The sequence below is a fragment of the Micrasema longulum genome, unplaced genomic scaffold (assembly GCF_059751315.1).
Source record: "Micrasema longulum isolate JH-2025_06_02 unplaced genomic scaffold, ASM5975131v1 h1tg000262l, whole genome shotgun sequence".
Taxonomy (NCBI): domain Eukaryota; kingdom Metazoa; phylum Arthropoda; class Insecta; order Trichoptera; family Brachycentridae; genus Micrasema; species Micrasema longulum.
The window spans coordinates 87,177-106,406 of record NW_028277466.1 but is presented as its reverse complement, the minus strand read 5'-3'; the positions used below and the strand labels follow the sequence as shown (position 1 = coordinate 106,406).

General features: G+C 33.2%; 2 protein-coding genes and 1 long non-coding RNA gene across 5 annotated transcripts in view; 2 read left to right on the top strand and 1 right to left on the bottom strand.

Moving 5' to 3' along the window:
- Positions 1-1,188, top strand: part of LOC148283071 (uncharacterized) — a 2,539-nt gene extending 1,351 nt beyond the window's left edge. Inside the window, exon 2 of the long non-coding RNA XR_015821942.1 lies at positions 531-1,188. This is a non-coding gene — a long non-coding RNA (uncharacterized LOC148283071). The remainder of the gene's footprint in view (positions 1-530) is intronic.
- Positions 1-11,902, bottom strand: part of spas (spastin) — a 27,789-nt gene extending 15,887 nt beyond the window's left edge. For 2 of the 3 annotated variants that reach the window (XM_088224103.1, XM_088224104.1), the window contains exons 1-2: positions 7,746-8,327; positions 997-1,167 (exon numbers count right to left, since the gene is read on the bottom strand). In XM_088224103.1, the coding sequence (XP_088080229.1) occupies positions 997-1,167; positions 7,746-8,229 (655 nt within the window). In that variant the 5' untranslated portion in view covers positions 8,230-8,327. Of the gene's footprint in view, positions 1-996; positions 1,168-7,745; positions 8,328-10,611 lie in introns of those variants that run through there. The other variant, XM_088224105.1, reaches the window with a different exon arrangement.
- TrpRS (Tryptophanyl-tRNA synthetase) lies at positions 9,854-19,230 on the top strand. The gene is made up of 8 exons (XM_088224106.1): positions 9,854-10,219; positions 12,603-12,671; positions 13,178-13,337; positions 14,128-14,310; positions 15,439-15,616; positions 16,504-16,710; positions 17,006-17,137; positions 18,050-19,230. Exons 1-8 carry the CDS (start codon positions 10,081-10,083, stop codon positions 18,218-18,220), a joined length of 1,239 nt encoding a protein of 412 aa, XP_088080232.1. The 5' UTR covers positions 9,854-10,080; the 3' UTR covers positions 18,221-19,230.

Below are 19,230 nucleotides of genomic sequence, written 5' to 3'. Positions count from 1 at the left end.
TGTTTTTCATTCTTTGCTATAAATATGCTTGAATAAGTCAGAATGTTATATAACCATTGTTAGTTACATGACCAAGGTTTTTTATTCATTGTTAACTTTGCCTTTATATTTTCAAGACCAGCTAGAAGTGGGTGTAGGTGAACTTGGTGAGCTGTGATCATTGAAAAGAAATGCGGATCTAATAAATTATTGTTTGATTGAAAAATAAACCACTTCCATGTAAACCTCCATTTGTTTTGATGTCATTGTTTAATGATGCCCAGGAAAATGTTTGAATGCTTAGATATTTTAGATGTTTACTAATAATGCTAGTTTCATAAACTGTCACAAAGTCTTATGAAACAATAGTATTTTTATCTAAATTTATTTTCAAGCAGAATTTAAAGATTTCCTGGAAATGTAATTTTGTTAAAAACATTGTTTATTTTACCAATCCTTTTCAGATGCATCTTTTGATCTGTGTTGATTTGAAATTTGTGAACTGACTTTGGAATGAAATGTCTTATGAGCTTTACTATCTAATTCTCTAGGTTTCTTCATCATTCGCGGGACCCAGGATTTTACGCAGCACTCTCCACTCAAAGCTGAGATGGGCGGGATATGTGCGGAGAATGCCATCATTACGGGTGACAAAAAGAGTCTTAATTGGGCACCCAGGAGGCGGAAAAAAGGTCAGTAGACCGAGGGTGCGATGGGTAGATGACATAAAAAAGGATGCATCACAGCCACTGGAAGTACCCAACTGGAGGGTTGCAGTGGATGAAAAGAGTTGGAGGCGAAAGTTGAAGGCCAAGGCTCGATATGGGGTGGAAGAAAAATAAGAAATCAAGTGGAAAACACTCGTTCAGGATTCTGGTTCTATTTCACACGTTGTATTTTTGCAAGACCACCCAAAAAAACATAACTATATTCAAAAAAATATGTTTTTGATTAAATGTATTTTTTGTTGCGAATGCAGTTGGTTTGACAACAGATTGGTTGGCTGCGGTAACTCACCGAGGAAGTGTAGTCGATCTCTGGCCATCCCGAGGTTGGTCTGCATCTTATCATGGAGACGTTGCGCCCTCTGCCACGCCTCCCCCCGGCCCCCCCAGCACTCCACAGCGATCCCTTGCTCCAGCTCCCCGATACCCTTCTTGTACAGCTCTATTGCTAGATCTTTCTGACCTGTTAAAAATAAAAAATAAACAAGATAATTCGTGTTATTCATTAGAATTATTTTTTTATTAGTAAAATATAAATATTTGCATTCTCATGATTCACCTAAATGTTGGAATCATTATTCCCATGATTAACTCTTAAATGCATGATTTTTCATTTTAAAATATTTTTTTGTAACAATATAAAAAAGGAAAAAAATATATATTGTTTTCAAGTAAATTTTATTATAAATTAAAAAAGGGTGTATTGCCATTCAGAAATAGCGCGCATTTGTAAGTAACCATATTTTAAAAATAAATATAAGATAATAGATTATAATATTCTTCTTACACAAACAATGACAATAATATTTTGGAAGTTTCATTCCACTTTATATCATCATTCCCTTTCCGCACCTAATGGTGTATAAGGCACTGCATTGGTACACTAATTGCAGCATATCTTGATCATTTTTGTTACGTGAAGGTAAGATGATCAGTCTTACACTTCAGGTACCAGTCCAGGGACTATGATTTTTTTAAATTTTATGATTTTGAAATTACTCCGCCTGTGACTTCTCAAGTTTTCTAGAGTGATTTGTCCTGATTGGTGGGTGGGTAAAATATTTGGAAATGTATCACAATACTCTGTCGTCGGTTGATTTTGGAGAACCAGTGACGTCTTTCAAAGTAGTTCATTTTTGTTAAAACAATTTTTAATAACTTTTTCATACATTTTCGAGAAACTTCGCCATACCCAATTTTCCATTGTACTGCACTTCTTCATTAAATTAAAACGAAAAAATGTTTTTCTAAATAAAACAAAACAATGCAGTAATGCTTTTGTTTACTATAAATTACTACAAGTTCAGACTTGACCGATGATAATGTATTCAGTGTATATGTACATACATACATACACCCATACAGCCACCCACTACACAATAAGGTTATTATACTAGGCTACCTTATTGATTACATTCTCAACTTTTTCCACATGAAGAAAGTAATAAAATAATTAATTGTGCAATGGTTGTGATGCTCGCTTCACGCACGGAGGGTTCCAGGTTCGATTCCCGGTGAGATCATAAAAATCAAATATGGGTTCTGGATCGGTGGTTATCAATTTTAGTAAGGACAAAGAATAGTTCAGGGATCAGGAAATTTCTTCAGTTAATTACCTGATTCAAAATGTTAAAATTTTATTTAACCAATGTCTTGTGATTTCTTGTGAAGGGATTCTTGCGCTATCCGAACAATTTAACCACATTATAGACTCAAATCATGAATTTAATAAAGATACCGGTGTTAAAGTTTTACACATAAATAATAAAGGACTGAAAGTAAATATTATGGAGATTTTTTACTTAAAGAAGGCTTTGAAAAATAATGTCCCATTAATTAATAATCAAGTAACTTTCCAATATAGTCCATTATTGGATATTTCATTGTAATGGTCACCCTACCCTCCCCCTCCCTTTTTCCTCCTTTTCCGATTGTTAATTCTTTTGAAATATTAGCTTGATAAGTCATTAACCCTCGGTGGTGGCCTAGTGAAGCATGTGTCTAACCTGCATGTCGATTTTATATTTTTGCAAATCTACTATGGTGAAGGTGTGTAGTGGTATTTGCATGTTGGTGTAGTGTTGTTGTCCTGACGAAGAGACGGGTTACGTCTCGAAACCGGTAGACAGATAAGTCGGTGAGTGGTTTTATACAAATTTATTAACATAATTTTTTATTTTTTTTAATTGTATAGCAAGGCAAATTCAGTGAAATTAATCATCTGTAAAGAAATTCCTCACACGTTTGGGGATAGCGAAATATCACATACTACGAATACCGATAAAAATATATGAAATGGATTTAAAATAATTAATTGTATTTTCAAAATCAATGTGTATATTTTGGAGAAATGATTTCATACATAAATGTGAAAAAGAAATTCAATAAAAATAAGTTCATAAAAAAACGCGACGTGTTTGGCCTTGGTTGTTGTGATGTCAATATTCGTGATACTGTTCTACACAAGATTCAATGGCAAGGAACAAATAAATATGAATTGTGACGTATTAGGGGCGTGGCCAGTGGAATGGCCGTTTTTGCGGGAATTCAAAATCATACAAATTTAAAAGTATTTTTTATGCTCCTAATAATTGGCAAAAAAAAACGCAATATTTCCCTATTGCACAGTACATGATAGCTTCTTTAAAAAAATACCAAGCTTTGTTTTAGCTCTCCTGTAAACCTCGCAAAATGCAGATTTGATAGTATATGTAGGGACCGTGGATAAGGTCTACAAATTCATTTCTTTTTTGCACCACAACAGGCCAGGAGGCCCAATTAAAGTGGTGATTTACATCACAAAACACCCAGGCTTAAGAAAAACCACATTTTAATTTTTGTGTTCTCACCGGGAATCGAACCCGGAATCTTCCATGTGTAAGTCAAGTGTTTTGACCACTACACCACGGAGGCAGCCTGGATGGAGTTACATGAAAATACTTTAAAATTTTTATACCAGTTAGTCGAAATAATTCAGCCGGATGAATCTCACCCACATCAATAAAGGTTTCAGATCCTTTACTTAACAAAATTCAACAGATGGAAGAGTTGAGGAAATGTGGATGTTTAAACACATGAAGATTGGTGAATGCAACAGTATGTAAAGTGGCCACTTAAACCAGCCAACGACAGTTCATAAACCCTGTAAATGCCTAGACTTCCATATTGCAATAAATTATAATATAATCAATACTCGTACGCTATACTTTCTCGACTGCAAGTTAAAATGCGTGTTGCGGTGATGATAACTATAAACAATCAAGAAAGCTTAGTAGAACTATGCAGTTTCAGTTTATAACAGTTGATCAATGACCCGAGAATACACGTTCATTGTGCTCACTTGATCAGTAGACCAGAAGAAACAATGAAGATGTAATGAGATGCAATCAAATATCCTATTCATTATCATCATACCCTTATATTTTTTATAAAAGTAGCAATAACATGTATGTTATATTTATATTTTATAAAGGTAATGACTTTGCGCTGTTTAAAATTTCACGCGTATATCAGGCGCGTGCGGTGACTTTTATCAGTAGGGATGCTGACAAAAAATAATCATGTTCTTACGTTTAGTAGATATGATAGTAGATATAAATACAGTAATGTTGTATTTGTTTATTTATTCGTTCATAAAATTTTTATTTGAATAAATCCTAAGCGTGTGATGACAAAATAATTTGTTATGTTTACTTAAATTTTATGTCAAATTAAATTCAGTATTGCATATAATCACTCTCGTAAACCACGCATCAGGAATTATATTAAAAAGCTATGTAAGTTATCCATTACAATAATAATAATTAATATTTGACGATCAATATTGGACGGAGCACAGGCGCGTTTAGAGATGAAGCTGTAGACATTCTTATTTTCTTCTTCTTTTTCCACTCTTAAGCGGAGCATGTGGACATCACCAGACGCCTCTATAAGACCCTATCATTAGACAGCACTCTCGCCTCCTCCAGCGTCAAATCCGCATCCCTTAGTTCCGCCAAATAAAGCTGAAAGATCGCCAACGACGCGACGGTCTTCCAGGACAGTACCCGTACCCCCGTAGGTGAGAAAGGGAAATATACATTAGAACACCTAAAACAAGACTTGAGATAGTCGTGCTTTAATTCGGGCCAAATGTCAATAATATGCCACTTCAAACATTATACTAAAAGTTGTTAGGGTCATTTTTAATTTGCATTATACAAATTGGATGCTCTTATCTCTCAGAGTCCAGTACGAGAAATCTAAAACGTTATGAACCTAAAGAGCGCGCGCGAACATTCACTATGAGAACTAGATGCAAATCAAAAAGCAGCATCCCGCGTATACTACGAATAATATCAAGGACAAGATATTTTATTTTATTTTATTAACATAAACGGCAAATCTGCCTTTTACAAATATTTATAAAACTAACATATTTATTAGGCTTAATTGTTTTTTTTTTTTTTTAAAACATTAATTTCCTTATACCCAAGATTTATAAAAAAAAATTAAACCTAAAAATTATACAAGATTTATATTTTAAAAAATAACATAAAAATTATACAGCATATTCAGTAGAAAGTTTAAATAATAAAACATTCTACAGTAATACAACAAGAAAATCATAAGTACTGTTTCATACAGCTGGGCAAAGTGAACAAAAAACTGTATATATTATGAAATCCATGAATAAATAAGTATAATTACCATTCATCATCTTTCAAAAAGTTCCAAAAGGTTTGTTCTATAGGAACAATACCCTACACTAAATATATCAGATACGTGGGAATAACTATTGCCCAGTTCATGAAGTCTAAATAATACGGCATTACAAGTATACACTGTCCATGAATTGTCGCTACAAAACGGTGGCACCTGTCTAGTCATTCATCCAGGCACCCTGAAGTTGATAAGAGATTCAGGGCAATCCCATATTGAATTTACAATTTTTAATAAATTTTAAGATATCTAGATATTCAGTACGCAGTACGCATGTTGATGCAGGAAATACGCATACGTAGCTAGGTATGTATACTGAAAATATAAGTTGAATCGCGTGCACCCGAACATTCCAAGTGAGAATTTTAGGAATACATATTTGTAGATATCGTTTCGTATTTATGTTTCTGTAGTAAAATACATATCTAGTATTTTCAAAATGGATGCGCCGCATCCACAGTATCTATGGACGAAACGCGCCTGGCGAATATGTGTATGTACTTCTTTCTTGGGAGATTATAATACGAGTAGGTAGGTATTATGGATAAAGAATTGGAAGATAGGGCGAAGCGCGATATGGAGTGAGGCGGGGGTGTTGAAGTTTTCGCGCGAAGCGTAATGTTTTATTAAAATTTACTTCTGCGCTTGGTAATTTATTTTTCGTTTTTTTAAACGATTTAATTTATTAACAAATTACAACAGAAATGGAGAACATTTTAGAGAAGGGAATATGGAAGTCTAGGCATTTACAGGGCTTATGAACTGTTGTTGGCTAACATTCATTACTCCCTACGACCAATGTCATGAAAGATACTTTGAATTTTTTTGCAAATGTACACACTTTCGTACATAAAAATCTCTATTAGTTTATACCGCCTCAGTATATACCGATGAGGATAGCCGTTCATAATCACGGCCATAGAATGTGTTTTCCTTATATTTTAATTTTTAAAAAAGGAAAAACATTTTTTTTAATAAACATAATTTTTTAATCAGACAAAATTATTATGAATGAATGATTAAAGCACGGAACAACAGGTACAATGATGTTTGCAAGCGCGTGATAGACGGCATTTCAATTGGCAGGTAATTGCTCTTTCTACCCTCATTCTCTAATGGACTTACGCCGTGATCATAACGTGACGTTGTGACGAATAACACCACCAAATTTGATGGGAAAATGCTATAATTACATTGTGACTGAAAAATAGCAAATTTGAGGTAAATTCAGAGAGCAAATTCCGTTTGAAAGTACGTCTTCAGAAAAAAATATTATAGTGAAAAAAATTTTAGACCGTTGACTATGTTTCTACATAGCTCCTACCATTTTGAGGGCATTTGTTATATCGCGGCACAATATTTTGTAATCCCACCTCCTTACCATCAAATCACTTATCACATGTTTTCTACACCACATAGACTGCCGACAAATGTGGAATGGTTTAATGTTTTCACCGTTAAGGAAATTGATTTCAGACCATATCTCAAAAGCGGCGGTATTTTCAATTTTATTTGGCATTTTAAACAATCACCACAGAGCGTACACAACAATCAGCTAACTCATATTGCGTCGACTCCTTATTTCATTTGTAAATACAATCCCATTTATTGAATAAATAGGCAAGTCATATTTTCTAGTAAATTTTTCACAATTTTACCAAGTACATAAAAAACAAAAATGGACAGCTGTTACACGGAAACAAATATTAACTAAGGATTATTAACATATTACAACAGAGATGGAGAACATTTTAAAGAAGGGAAAATAGAAATCTGCGTTTAAAAAATAAATAAAAATAATATGTATAAATAAATCTACCTACCTAATTACTGACAATATTTAATGATTTATTAAAATGTGTGCAAGGTAATTTCATATAAGGTGCTAATCTAAGTAAAACAGATCATTTTCTTATCTTTGCATCACTATGCCCAATACAAATGAAATGATTTACACGCCTTTGTTTATCAATAAATCACCTTTATTGTTATAAACATATTAAGTTTATAAATTTTATCCCCCTTAAACTTTGGAAAAATGACAAAAAACACTGTCAATTCATTAAATTAAATTATACTCGTTCAAATAAATTTTAAGAAAATAAATAATGTTTTTTTTAGAAATATGTTTTCGTCCAAAATTAGTACATTGTCAGGCTTATTGCGCAAAACGACATTTTTTCGTGAATCTTAATTTGATGTATTTTCTCAAGTGATTAAATTTCGCTAAATTATGAACACAAAATAATGAATGAAAATATGAACCAGTAATGATATAAAAATAAATATCATTGATAAAATTATGTTTTCATTAAAAAGTGCTTCAAGAATTTCAAATACCTTCATTTTCCTCATCGATTTTGAGAGCTTTTGATATGTATTCGAAAGCTCTTCTGTGATGATGCTTCTGCTTCGCCAACAGAGGGTCCCCGGGACCAGGGGGGCCAGGACCATTGTTCCTGGGCCCCGAAGCCATCCCTTCTGATGTCAACAGCTGATCACTGGTTTCTTCCTTTGCAACACTATCTAAATTACATTCGCCATTACGCCGAGGTCTGTTTACTAATCTATAAGAAGTGGTGTAAATATATCGAAATATCACAAATAACTGATAAAGAATCGAGCGTAAAATGTTGAATAAAATGATGACGGGAAAAGAAACAACGTATAAATTCCTTTTGTGAACCGAGGGCTGTGGATCATTATTGCCCAAGGTCACAAACTTCACTACGTCTGGTTCAGTTTTTCTGGATTTACTACTCGAGGACTTGCTTTGAGCCTTGCGAACATTACGACCAACATGACAATCGTCTCCAGAAACCATGTATCACGATTAAACAATCGAAACGTTATTCCGCCGCCGACAGCTGATTTAAATTTACTGAAACAATCGCGGCGCCGAAGACACAGTCGCCATTTTAAAATAAATGTCAATAGACAATAAAACAGAGTTTACAATCATAGATTGAAATAGACTCTTTTCGCCTTTATAAAATTAAACATTTTTTTCTTATTTTTTTTATAAATAAAAATTACCTCTACCATATTTAAATCACACTCCCTACTTATATTCTAACTCTTTTGTCTCCACCCAATAAACATGTGTTTAAAAATCTTTTTAACTAACTAGTTAAAAATTATATTAAATTGTAAATATGTCAAATCTAAACTTTTCTAAATATTGAATTATCATAATAATTTCCTTTCCACACCTAATGGTGCATAGGGCACTGCATTGGCACACCAATTGCAGCGAATCTTTATCACTTTTTAAACATTGAGGTTAGATGATCAGTCGGCCTCCGTGGTGTAGTGGTCAAGACGCTTGACTCACGCACGAAAGGTTCCGGGTTCGATTCCCGGTGAGAACACAAAAATTAAAATGTGATTTTTCTCAAGCCTGGGTGCTCTGTGATGTAATTCACCACTGTAATTAGGCCTCCTGGCCTGTTGTGGTGCAAAAAAAATATGTAAAAAAAAAAAAAAAATATGTCTCACGCTTCAGGTACCAGTCCAGGGATTATGAAATATGTTTAGTGTAAAAACACCCTTTTCAATAAATATTTCATATCAACCATGTCGGGAATCAAACCTGAGACCTCTTGCATGGTAGGCAAACGCGCTGACCATTACACCACAAGGCCAACTATTAAATACTTACGCGCTAACTTACATATATAACTAACACAATTGTAAATTTCTAAATAAGTGAAAAAGTGAAAACTCCACAGTGGCAAGAACATTCAAGTTAGGAGGTGAAAAGGCTAAAAAAAACGAATAAGAAAGATTGTAATATTATTCTCTTTACAAGGACTACCAAAAAAAGGAATGAAGGGCATATGCTTTCCTTTCGGAATTATGAAAATAATAAAAAATTTAATTTCTAAAAAAATAACAATTGAATAGCATTTACCCAAACAAGAAGTTATTAGTCAGAGGTGCAGTTGATAAATTTATATCTAGTCATTACAAGTTTTAATTGAAACATTATTTCAATATTATTTTGTTGTTTTGTATTATTTCATAGCATTCATTTATTATAAACTATCACTTCATCCCAAACGAAAAAGGTTGAATTAAAAATCCCCCCTCTTTTATGATAATGTATTGGATAGAAAAATACTAATGTGCCTTACAAAACAATTTTTAATATGAAGTGACTTGTACACCAATGGAATAATATGATATCATTAAATAATGTTTACAGATAATGGAAAAACAAATAAAAATACTTAAAATGAGAACAGCCCATGAGGGCTGGCAAAATTGGTAGCTTTCTTACCATTTATTTTAAAAATCAATCATCGCATACCTAGTTAATTAATTTTTAAAAACTACTAAATTATAATATATAATAACAATAATAATGTAGGGTACTTGTATCTCTGCACATATAGGTACTTATTGGGATTTAGTAGGTGGCTGTAACAAAAATATTCTTTACCACCATAAAAGATTTTGACGTATATCTAAGATGAACGCGTTTTTTTCTCTGTGGTTGATTGCTGACATCGGTAGTTTTGTGGTTAGAGAATGTACAAATTCTGAAATACTTTGTGAAATGTTGGTTAACTGAGTTACACGTATATAATTAAGGGTAGAGAAAAAATAATTTGCTGAAAGTTTGGAATTCCAATAGGTGTTTCATTTATAAGTTTTTACTTTTCCCGGGAAAATGGGTGACGACACTTCTTCAACAGGAATTTTGCAAAAAATGAGAATCAATTCAAACTCTCAAGAAGATGATGACATAGTGGATCCGTGGAACGTAGCCAGCAAATCCAATTCAGGAGTTGATTACGATAAACTAATTAGTAAGTACACGTGTTGCCCATTGTATTTGTGGCAGCTGCAAATATCGCCAAACATGAATGGCTGGCAGAGAACATATGCGTCATAAGTATCGTGTATCTAGACATAATTTATTTTGTGAATAACTCGTAGAAGTTCTTTAAAACATGTTTTAATTGATGTTCTGAAAACATGTAAAAAAATAAATAAATATGTTTTGAAAATTTACTCACATATTTTTTAGATAAACTAATAGGTATCAGTTGCCCTTTATATTACATGCTTAGTATCTAAAACGAAAACTTATCAATGAATAAATTGATTAATTTTATGTTTTGCTTACTTCCTAATTATGCTTCACAAGTCGACTAAAGTCGATTGTGAGTCATGAATATAAAAGTATAAATCTATTTACCTGAGCACATAACGCCCGTAGCACACCTCCACTGCGAAATGCGAGTAGCGAAACCGCTGGATGGATTCCGCTGCGACCAAGTGTAGTTTGAGTTCGAATCAGTTGAGTTGAGGCAATCTGAGCGAAATGTTGTCGTTATCAAAGTCAGAGGAGGAAGCAATATTATTGTGGACATTAACTTTGAAAAGGCGTAAAACTCATAGAATTTGGGTGCACGAGATTAATAAAAAAAAGAAGAAATTAGGAGAAAACCGACTATGTAAAGAACTAGAGTCACATGAAGATCGTTTCTATCTTAGAGTTTTGTAAGAGTAATAATAGCAGTGGTAGAATTCAATGATGTGTGCCACCGTTTTGACGATAATGTTATCTTAATCAAGTACAAATAAATAATTAAACATAATACATGTACTTAATACATAATGTTATCTTATGAAAAAATGAATAAATATACAAACACATGTAATACAGTATATTATTATTATGAAAATACTACACACCATCCTCATTTAATTTCCTCTGGATTTCTCTCCATGCCTGAAATTTTTTATATTATTTTTACAGTCGGATGATTTAATAAATAGAGAATAGGTCTATTTCTGACCTCTTGAATGAATTTTCGTGTAAAATTGACATCCATTTTATGAAAAAAATGTAGTTTCGCTTTTTATTTTTGTCGACTTCCACAAACATGTATGAAAACAACGCGGCACCGCAACGAAGTGGCGGCCAGAGCGCGGAAGTGTGGCTGGCGTCGGAGCAGATCGACGAAACTGCGCGGGGAAAGAGATAGAATTATAGTAAAATATATGCGTTAGAACAGGCAGTTTCGCTAGTGTTCCGCTTCTCCTGCATACGTACAAGACATGGCAAAATTATTGCGGTTCCGTTGTTATGGTTTCGCAGCGGAGGTGTGCTACGAAGTAAAATAAAATACTCTTATTGTCAATTATTTTATATTGTTCATTAAAATAAAAAAAACATGCCCCATTCAGCTATTATATTACTGAAATGATAACAATATAATAATAACATTGAACAATTGGTTTTTTGAAAATATGCAATTAATTAAACTATGATTTCCTAGCCGCCATGATTTGCCGTGATGCGGTAGGCGTAACAAGACAGCTGTCTTAATATGACCATGGCCCTGATTACAAACTCTATCTACATCGGTACATATCGAGACGGTATAAAGTAAAATAGATTTTCATGTATGAAAATGTGTATATGCCAATGAAAGTTTAAAGTATCTCCGTTGGTGACCTATAATTGAACATGTTTAGAAAAAAAAAAACATTTTAGTTGGCTAGCATTACTACTACATGCCATGCCCGCCAATACGCTGAATATTTTCTTTATTTAATGCTTACAGACTTGCTTAAAGTTCCTAATTTTTGTATTGTTTGTTTACTTATTTTATGTTTTGTTGAATTTGTTAAAAAACATAGCGCAGTGTGTGTAACGTAGACATTTGCTAGCATTTGTTAGCTTAAAAATGTAACTGTCACGTTTAAAATACAAATACCTCCCTAAGAAAACCTCAAAAATAAACAGTGAACTACCTTGACAAAGAACCGCTCTTAACAAAAGTCAGGAAGCTACAAACGGGCGTCTGTGAGTAAAAACTTGCTGTTCGCGTCTCTCTCGCTCCCGACTATACCTGTATTATCGAGAGTGAGACATAGGATTACTCTTTTACTACATACGCAACATGCGACACATTCTAAAACTTTCTATTGTATTGGTGATTTATCTCCGATTTAAAAAAAAGGCTGTTCCCAAGAAGCATTAATTATTTAATAAAAAAATATTTTAACCGAGATGTAAATGTATAATGGAGGTATACCAAAAATCTTAACCCGTAATTTATTATATTTATGGAGGTATTAAAGTTATTAGATGCAATGTGTACTAGCTACACATCACCGGGAGGGGATAGTTAATATATACAATGTGTATTATAATAAAATATCACATTTACTTTACAGAGAAGTTTGGCAGCACAAAAGTCGATGATGAATTGATTGCCAGATTTGAAAAGGTGACTGGAAAACCAGGTAATTGTAATTCTCATTTTTTACTACTTGTCACAATAGCAATTTTCAAATAAGCAATAGTGATCATTGAAACCAGCCGACAGGTAATAAGCTCTTTAAATGCTGCTCTCAGATAATAATCCTCAAAAGGGAAATAGAGTCCATAAAAGTCTGCCTTGTAGTGTGTGGTTGGTGCATTTGCCTACCAATCTTGTATTTTTAAAGGTGGTTTTACCCTCAAGTATTTCATTGTCCTTGAACTGGCACCTGAAGCGTAAAACTGATCACTTTACCTTCCTGAAACAGATGATCTAGATACACCATCTTTTATTCAACAATGCAGTGCCCTATGCGCCATCATGTGCAGCTGGTTTGATGATGATGATAAAATGCCTAAATTTCCACATTCCACAATAATTCCTTTATCTCGGTTGAGATAATTATTGAAAAAATACCATTAAGTTTGTGGAACATTTATTACAACGCAAGTATTCAGTCTATTTATTACATGTTTTTGTTCTCCTTAGCGCACCATTTGCTAAAGCGTGGAGTGTTCTTTTCACACCGAGATATGCATTCCATTCTCAATCTGCACGAAGCCGGGAAACCATTCTATTTGTACACAGGGAGAGGGCCATCTTCTGACTCCATGCATCTCGGACATCTAATTCCATTTCTCTTCACCAAGTATGTCACACTTATACCACTCTAATCCCTGTTGTATTTATAATAGATTGTAAGTATGTGCCACACGGCGAAACTTTGCTCCAAGGAGTACGAACATTATGTTACGACTAGAGATTTGTATGTGAAAATGGTTAAAAAAGTGTATTGTTATGCCTGGGGATAGTGGCGGTATTTTTTTATCATTTCTAATTATTCCGCAACAGTTTAAAACATTACCAATGGAAATATTACACTTTTTTAATATCACATGACGTCTGGGGCTCAGGCACCAACAGATTTATTAAGTTTTTAACTGTCAGGAGATTTAAAGTTCTTATTTTTCACAGTTTTTTTTAGAAAGGATTTCTAAGCTTTAAACTGTTTTTGAGCTTTGTTTTGATACTGAAGTCATTTTGACTGTGTAATTTTATACTTTTATTGTGATTTATGTGATTTGGATTTTTAACTTGTGTTTTTTATATTTAAAATATATTAATACTGAAAACAATTTCCCCTTTTAATTTTATACTTCTATCAATGTTTTTGCTGTATTTTTATGAGTTTCGGATTCTCAACATTCTGGTTACTATTTCATTAAAAAAAATCACAATAAAACTTAATAATAATTACATGTATTCATTTGTAATGTGTCACTCCAGTAGGTTTTCTGAAGATACTTTTGTTTGCATTCATGCATATGTGTATAAACTTTTAATAAAAATGATCATATTTAACAATTATTTATGTAGTATTAAATGAGGACATTCTAAAAGCTACTGTATAATATTATTATGTACTCATTTTCTTAAAGGTGGCTTCAGGAGGTATTTGACGTTCCTTTAGTTATTCAGTTAACTGACGATGAGAAAGCTCTTTGGAAGGACATGACTATTGAGAAAGCCATGCAGATGGGTGTAGATAATGCTAAGGATATTATTGCCGTAGGATTTGACGTAGAAAAGACATTCCTCTTCAGTGACTTAACATACATCGGGTGAGTCGTGGAAATCATTAAATTGCTCTGTATTTGTATAACTTGAGATTTTAAGGAGAAACATATGATATTTCTCATTGTGTTAACTTCTTTGTTATTGATTGTGTCAGTTTATAAGTATAAATTTCCCTATGATTTATTTGTTTAGATGCCGAAATCAGGATAACAGTTTTCATATACAATTTTTATACAATATCATCTTTAATATTTGACATAAAAAATGGATGAAATATATCGTCTTTGTCAATTACTATTCATACAAAATAAAATACTGCTTATTTTTTTTCTTAAAACATTATACTGCTTTGCAAAAATACTAATAACATATCAAATAAATAACTGTTTCCTAATTGATGGCAACTAATGAAACAAAAATACTCCACTAATACAAAAACAACGACTTCTTAAAAAATTATTTCACAGTTAAATATAATAAACATAACATTAAACTTAAAAATAAATTAATATTAGGAAAATAAAAGCAAAAAAACTTGTTCTATTAGGTGTAAAAAAAAAAGTCTTCTCTGTTTTTTATCAAAAATTGGGCATTTATTGTGAAAGAACGGATCTTTCTCTTTTATTTTAAGTATTGTCCATCGCTTGCCACTACTTTTTCCCATCTTTCTGGCAGTATACGGATACCGCGTCAGAAGAATGCTTCATCTTTTGAGGCTGTCCACGAATCGACCCAATTTTTGGTATCTTCATATGATGTGAAGTGCCGCTCAGCCAGGCAATGTGCCATCGATCAGAACAAGTACTAATCCGAAGGGGCAATGTCTGGTGAATACGGCGGGTGTTTCCAAATATGTTTTGACCGGCGCCGCAACATGTGAATAACACGAATAACTTTTTCGTGTCTGAAGTAGAAGTGGGCACGCTTTTTCTTGAGTGCTCGACTCGATTTCATCGATTGTGTTCGGTAGACTGCTCCAGTACTAGTTTAGTTGCATACGTTCGTGTTTGCAATTGTAAAATGCGATTTAAAATATGACATTGTTACTGAAATGAAACTTCTAGATAGTGAAACTGCATACAAATGTAAATAAATAAGTTGTTTTTAGCTAATATGTTTTTAATTAATGAACTCAATGTAAAATATATGTTTGTAAAATTGTATGATTTTAGACAGTGTCCTGAGTTCTACAGAAACATGGTTCGAATACAAAAATGTGTGACCTTCAATCAAGTAAAGGGAATATTTGGATTTGGTGACTCGGATATCATTGGAAAAATTACATTCCCTTCTATTCAGGCTGCGCCGGCATTCTCAACCAGTTTCCCATTCATTTTCAATGATAAGAAGGTAAACTGACAATACTAAATTTACTTTGTATGTTAATACAGTAAAACCTCGTTTTTACGTTCCTCGATTTTACGTTTTCCCGCTTTATACACCGAAATGTTTAGGTACCATCTTTTTCCATACATTCTCATTCAAATATGCCCCCCAATTAATGTTTTTTACATTTTTCATAACCCCGGTTTTATGTTGAAAATTTTTCAAAACTCATTAGATCTGTCAAAAGACAACGAGCCTCTCGCCGCCGCGTGAATGGAGAATAAAATAGAGGTAAATAAAAAAATGTGAAAATTATTGTCTCAAACCAAATTCAAAGTAGGTGCAGTGTAATTGACCATTTTGTTTATGTGTCTAATTTTGACATTTTACGAAATAGTGACATGCAGTTGACGCATGTTTAGGAAGAATAAAGTCTTTACATCAAAAAATTATTACGATGCAGAAAGTAAAAAAAAATGGCACTAGAAATATTATTTGAAGTTATAAATATAATGTGAAAAGAAGATAGCTTAAACAGTATCATAAAAATGTGAAACAGTTTTGCAGCGATGTAAATGACAGTTGAAATTCTGTGAAAGCCATACTAAAAAAAGTAATACCATATCAACAAAATTTCCCAATATTTAGGGAAAAAATCGTTGGCTTTCCTGAAACTGGAAATCTATCACAACACTGTCATTGGTTGATTGGAAGACCTTGTGATGTAGTTCAAAGTAGTTAGTTTTTAATATCATTTTTCTTACTTTTTTATTCATTTTCGAGAAACTTCGCCGTTCAATTAAATGCTCTAATTTTTACCGCGTTTAAGAAAACATTTTTTATGTCCAATTTCCCGTAGCGCTGAACATCCTCATTATGAATTAATATGATGTATATGTGCTTTCTTTCAGTTACCAGTATTAATACCATGCGCCATAGACCAGGATCCATATTTCCGGATGACCCGCGATGTATCCGCAAGACTGAAGTTCCCCAAGCCGGCTCTTCTCCACTCCACCTTCCTACCCGCCCTACAGGGAGCCCAAACCAAGATGTCGGCTAGCGATGTAAACGCCGCCATATTCTTGAATGATACTCCAAAACAGATTAAGAATAAGGTAATCATAAACTTTTAGAGCGTCTCAAAATCTTTTAAACTATAATCATATTAAAAAAAGGATTTTTACTGTTTCGTTTCAGACTTAACTTGATTTTTATTTCACAAAAATTAACAGTAAAAGCAAAGTTAAAAGAACAGAGTTCTGCTGTATTTTTTTTTCCTTATTAATAAAAGTATACATACCAAATATTTTATTAAAATTCTTCAACTCACTTTAAAAACCCTTTCATTATAAATATATGTGGCAATATAAAAAATATACTTACAAAATATGTTTATTATTTGACTATTAGATTAACAAATACGCATTTTCTGGTGGACAAGCCACCGTAGAGGAGCACAGACTAAAAGGGGGCAACCCGGATGTGGATATCTCATACCAATACTTATCTTTCTTCCTGGAAGATGACACTCAGTTAGCAGAAGTAAGTCAAATTATTTTATTTGAAAAAGCTATCATTTTGTTTTGATTACTGCATATAAGAGTGAATCAAATGTAAACGAGACTTTTGGCCCTAGGCTTATAATATTCAAACATGAAGGTTCCCGCTTCTAGGTGTAGTGGGCAAAGATGTGTTCACTCCCGACATTATTCGTGGTCACAATGTCTGAGCAAGAGGTACGTCTCCGTTGCGCAGAACATTATTATCAAGTTTCTTTCTCAAGAAGGTGTTAAATCAGCTAAAATCTTCTGGAAACTCTCTGATCAGTTTAAAGAAGATACTCTTTCAAGAGTTCGAGTGTTTGTTGGCACAAGCAGTTCGTGGAGGGTCGTGAGCTTGTTGAAAATTACCGGTCATGATCGCTGACCCTGCACCAGCGTTACAGACAGCAATATTCGCTTTGTTCATCAACTCTTTGAAAGTGACAGGCATTTGACGATCGCCAAAATTGCGTACGCCGCATACTACTGCAATGTTTTGAGTGAGGTGAGACTGGCATATCGTCGAAAATAATGGGATTTATCAATGAGAGAAGTGATTCTTCTCCGAGACAACGCTCGTCCCCATACAGTGGCCCGATACAAGAACAATTGGGGCGATTCGGGTGGAAAGTACAGGAACACTCCGTGTACCAACTTTCGTCTTGCAATTTTCATTTCTTTGTTTTCCTCAAAAAAGATCTAAGTGGCCAAAAGTTTAACGATGGTACAGGGGTGGAAGCATATGTGCGCAATTGGCTGCAGACTTGACCAACTTCATTTTGCGAGGATGAGATATGAAAAATGTGTTTCAAAAGCAGGGGACTACGTATGTGGAAAAATGTTTTTTGTTTTCTTGTTCACACATTCGCGTGGAAGGTAATTTATTTGAACTAATCATGTGAATTGTTTTTAGATACGATCAAAGTATATATCGGGTGAATTGCTGACCGGGGAACTGAAGAAGGCTGCCATAGATTGCATTACTCCAATTATCACAGATTACCAGACAAGAAGAATCCAAGTTACTGATGAAGTGTTACAGGAATTCATGAAGCCGCGGAAGTTAAAATTTGACTATAAATAATAATACTTAGCAATGTAAAATATTTTTATAAAACCACTCTGCTTGAAAGCTTGGTTAAAATTTAGACTTCATTCTTGTTCTCGGTTGTCTTAATCTCTGCTTTATTGGAATTTCAACTTTGTAATTTGATTAAACAAATCTCAAATTTAAGTCTTATGTTTTGCTGCAACTCTCTCTGATTTATAACTGCAAAAAACATGTTCGATCAATAAATATAATGGTTGTTATTAAAATGCCCTTTTTAAAGATTAAATATCAGCAGTTATATGATGCATAAAATGTATTTATTTGATTAATTATTAAGGGCGATGAAATGACTGAATTTTATTAATATATATGCTATTATAAAAAAGAATACTCTTCATTTACATTTTTTATGAAAAAGTTGTGTTCTGTAGTTAGTTAATTTTCAATAGAAAAAAATGTATTTTCCAAATTGATGCGAAGATCGTGTGAAAGACTGAGCGACCCAGCGTTTGTAAGCTGACTTCTTCTATTACCATTCCCGACCGGTCCGTACGCGCTCCGTCGTACACTCGCATAAAAAAAAAACACTGACATTTATTTATTTGACACTTTATATACATATACAATAAATATACATATAAGGGCGGGCATATTGCCTTAAGGCAATTTCTTCCTACCTACCCAAACCGTTCAGTTTGAGAAAATTATAAATACATAGACATATTAAATCTTACAATTTTATACAAAAATTAAAAGCAAAGATTAACAAAATAAAAATATGTATAAAATTTCCAGACATTACTTTCCAGAAACACATAAATTTTTCAATGAGGCTTATGTCCTCAGATGCGGTGTGCAGTATGTGGTGGGCAAGTTATGTCAGTATCAACATGTTTTTTTGGCCCATTGGGATAGCCAGCAACCTATCTTACATCAGTTTATGTAATTTTATTAAATACTTTATTAGAAATAGACTTAATAAAACACAAATTTTCAGCACTAAATTATAAATAAAACTGAAAATAATTACTAAAAAAAAAAAA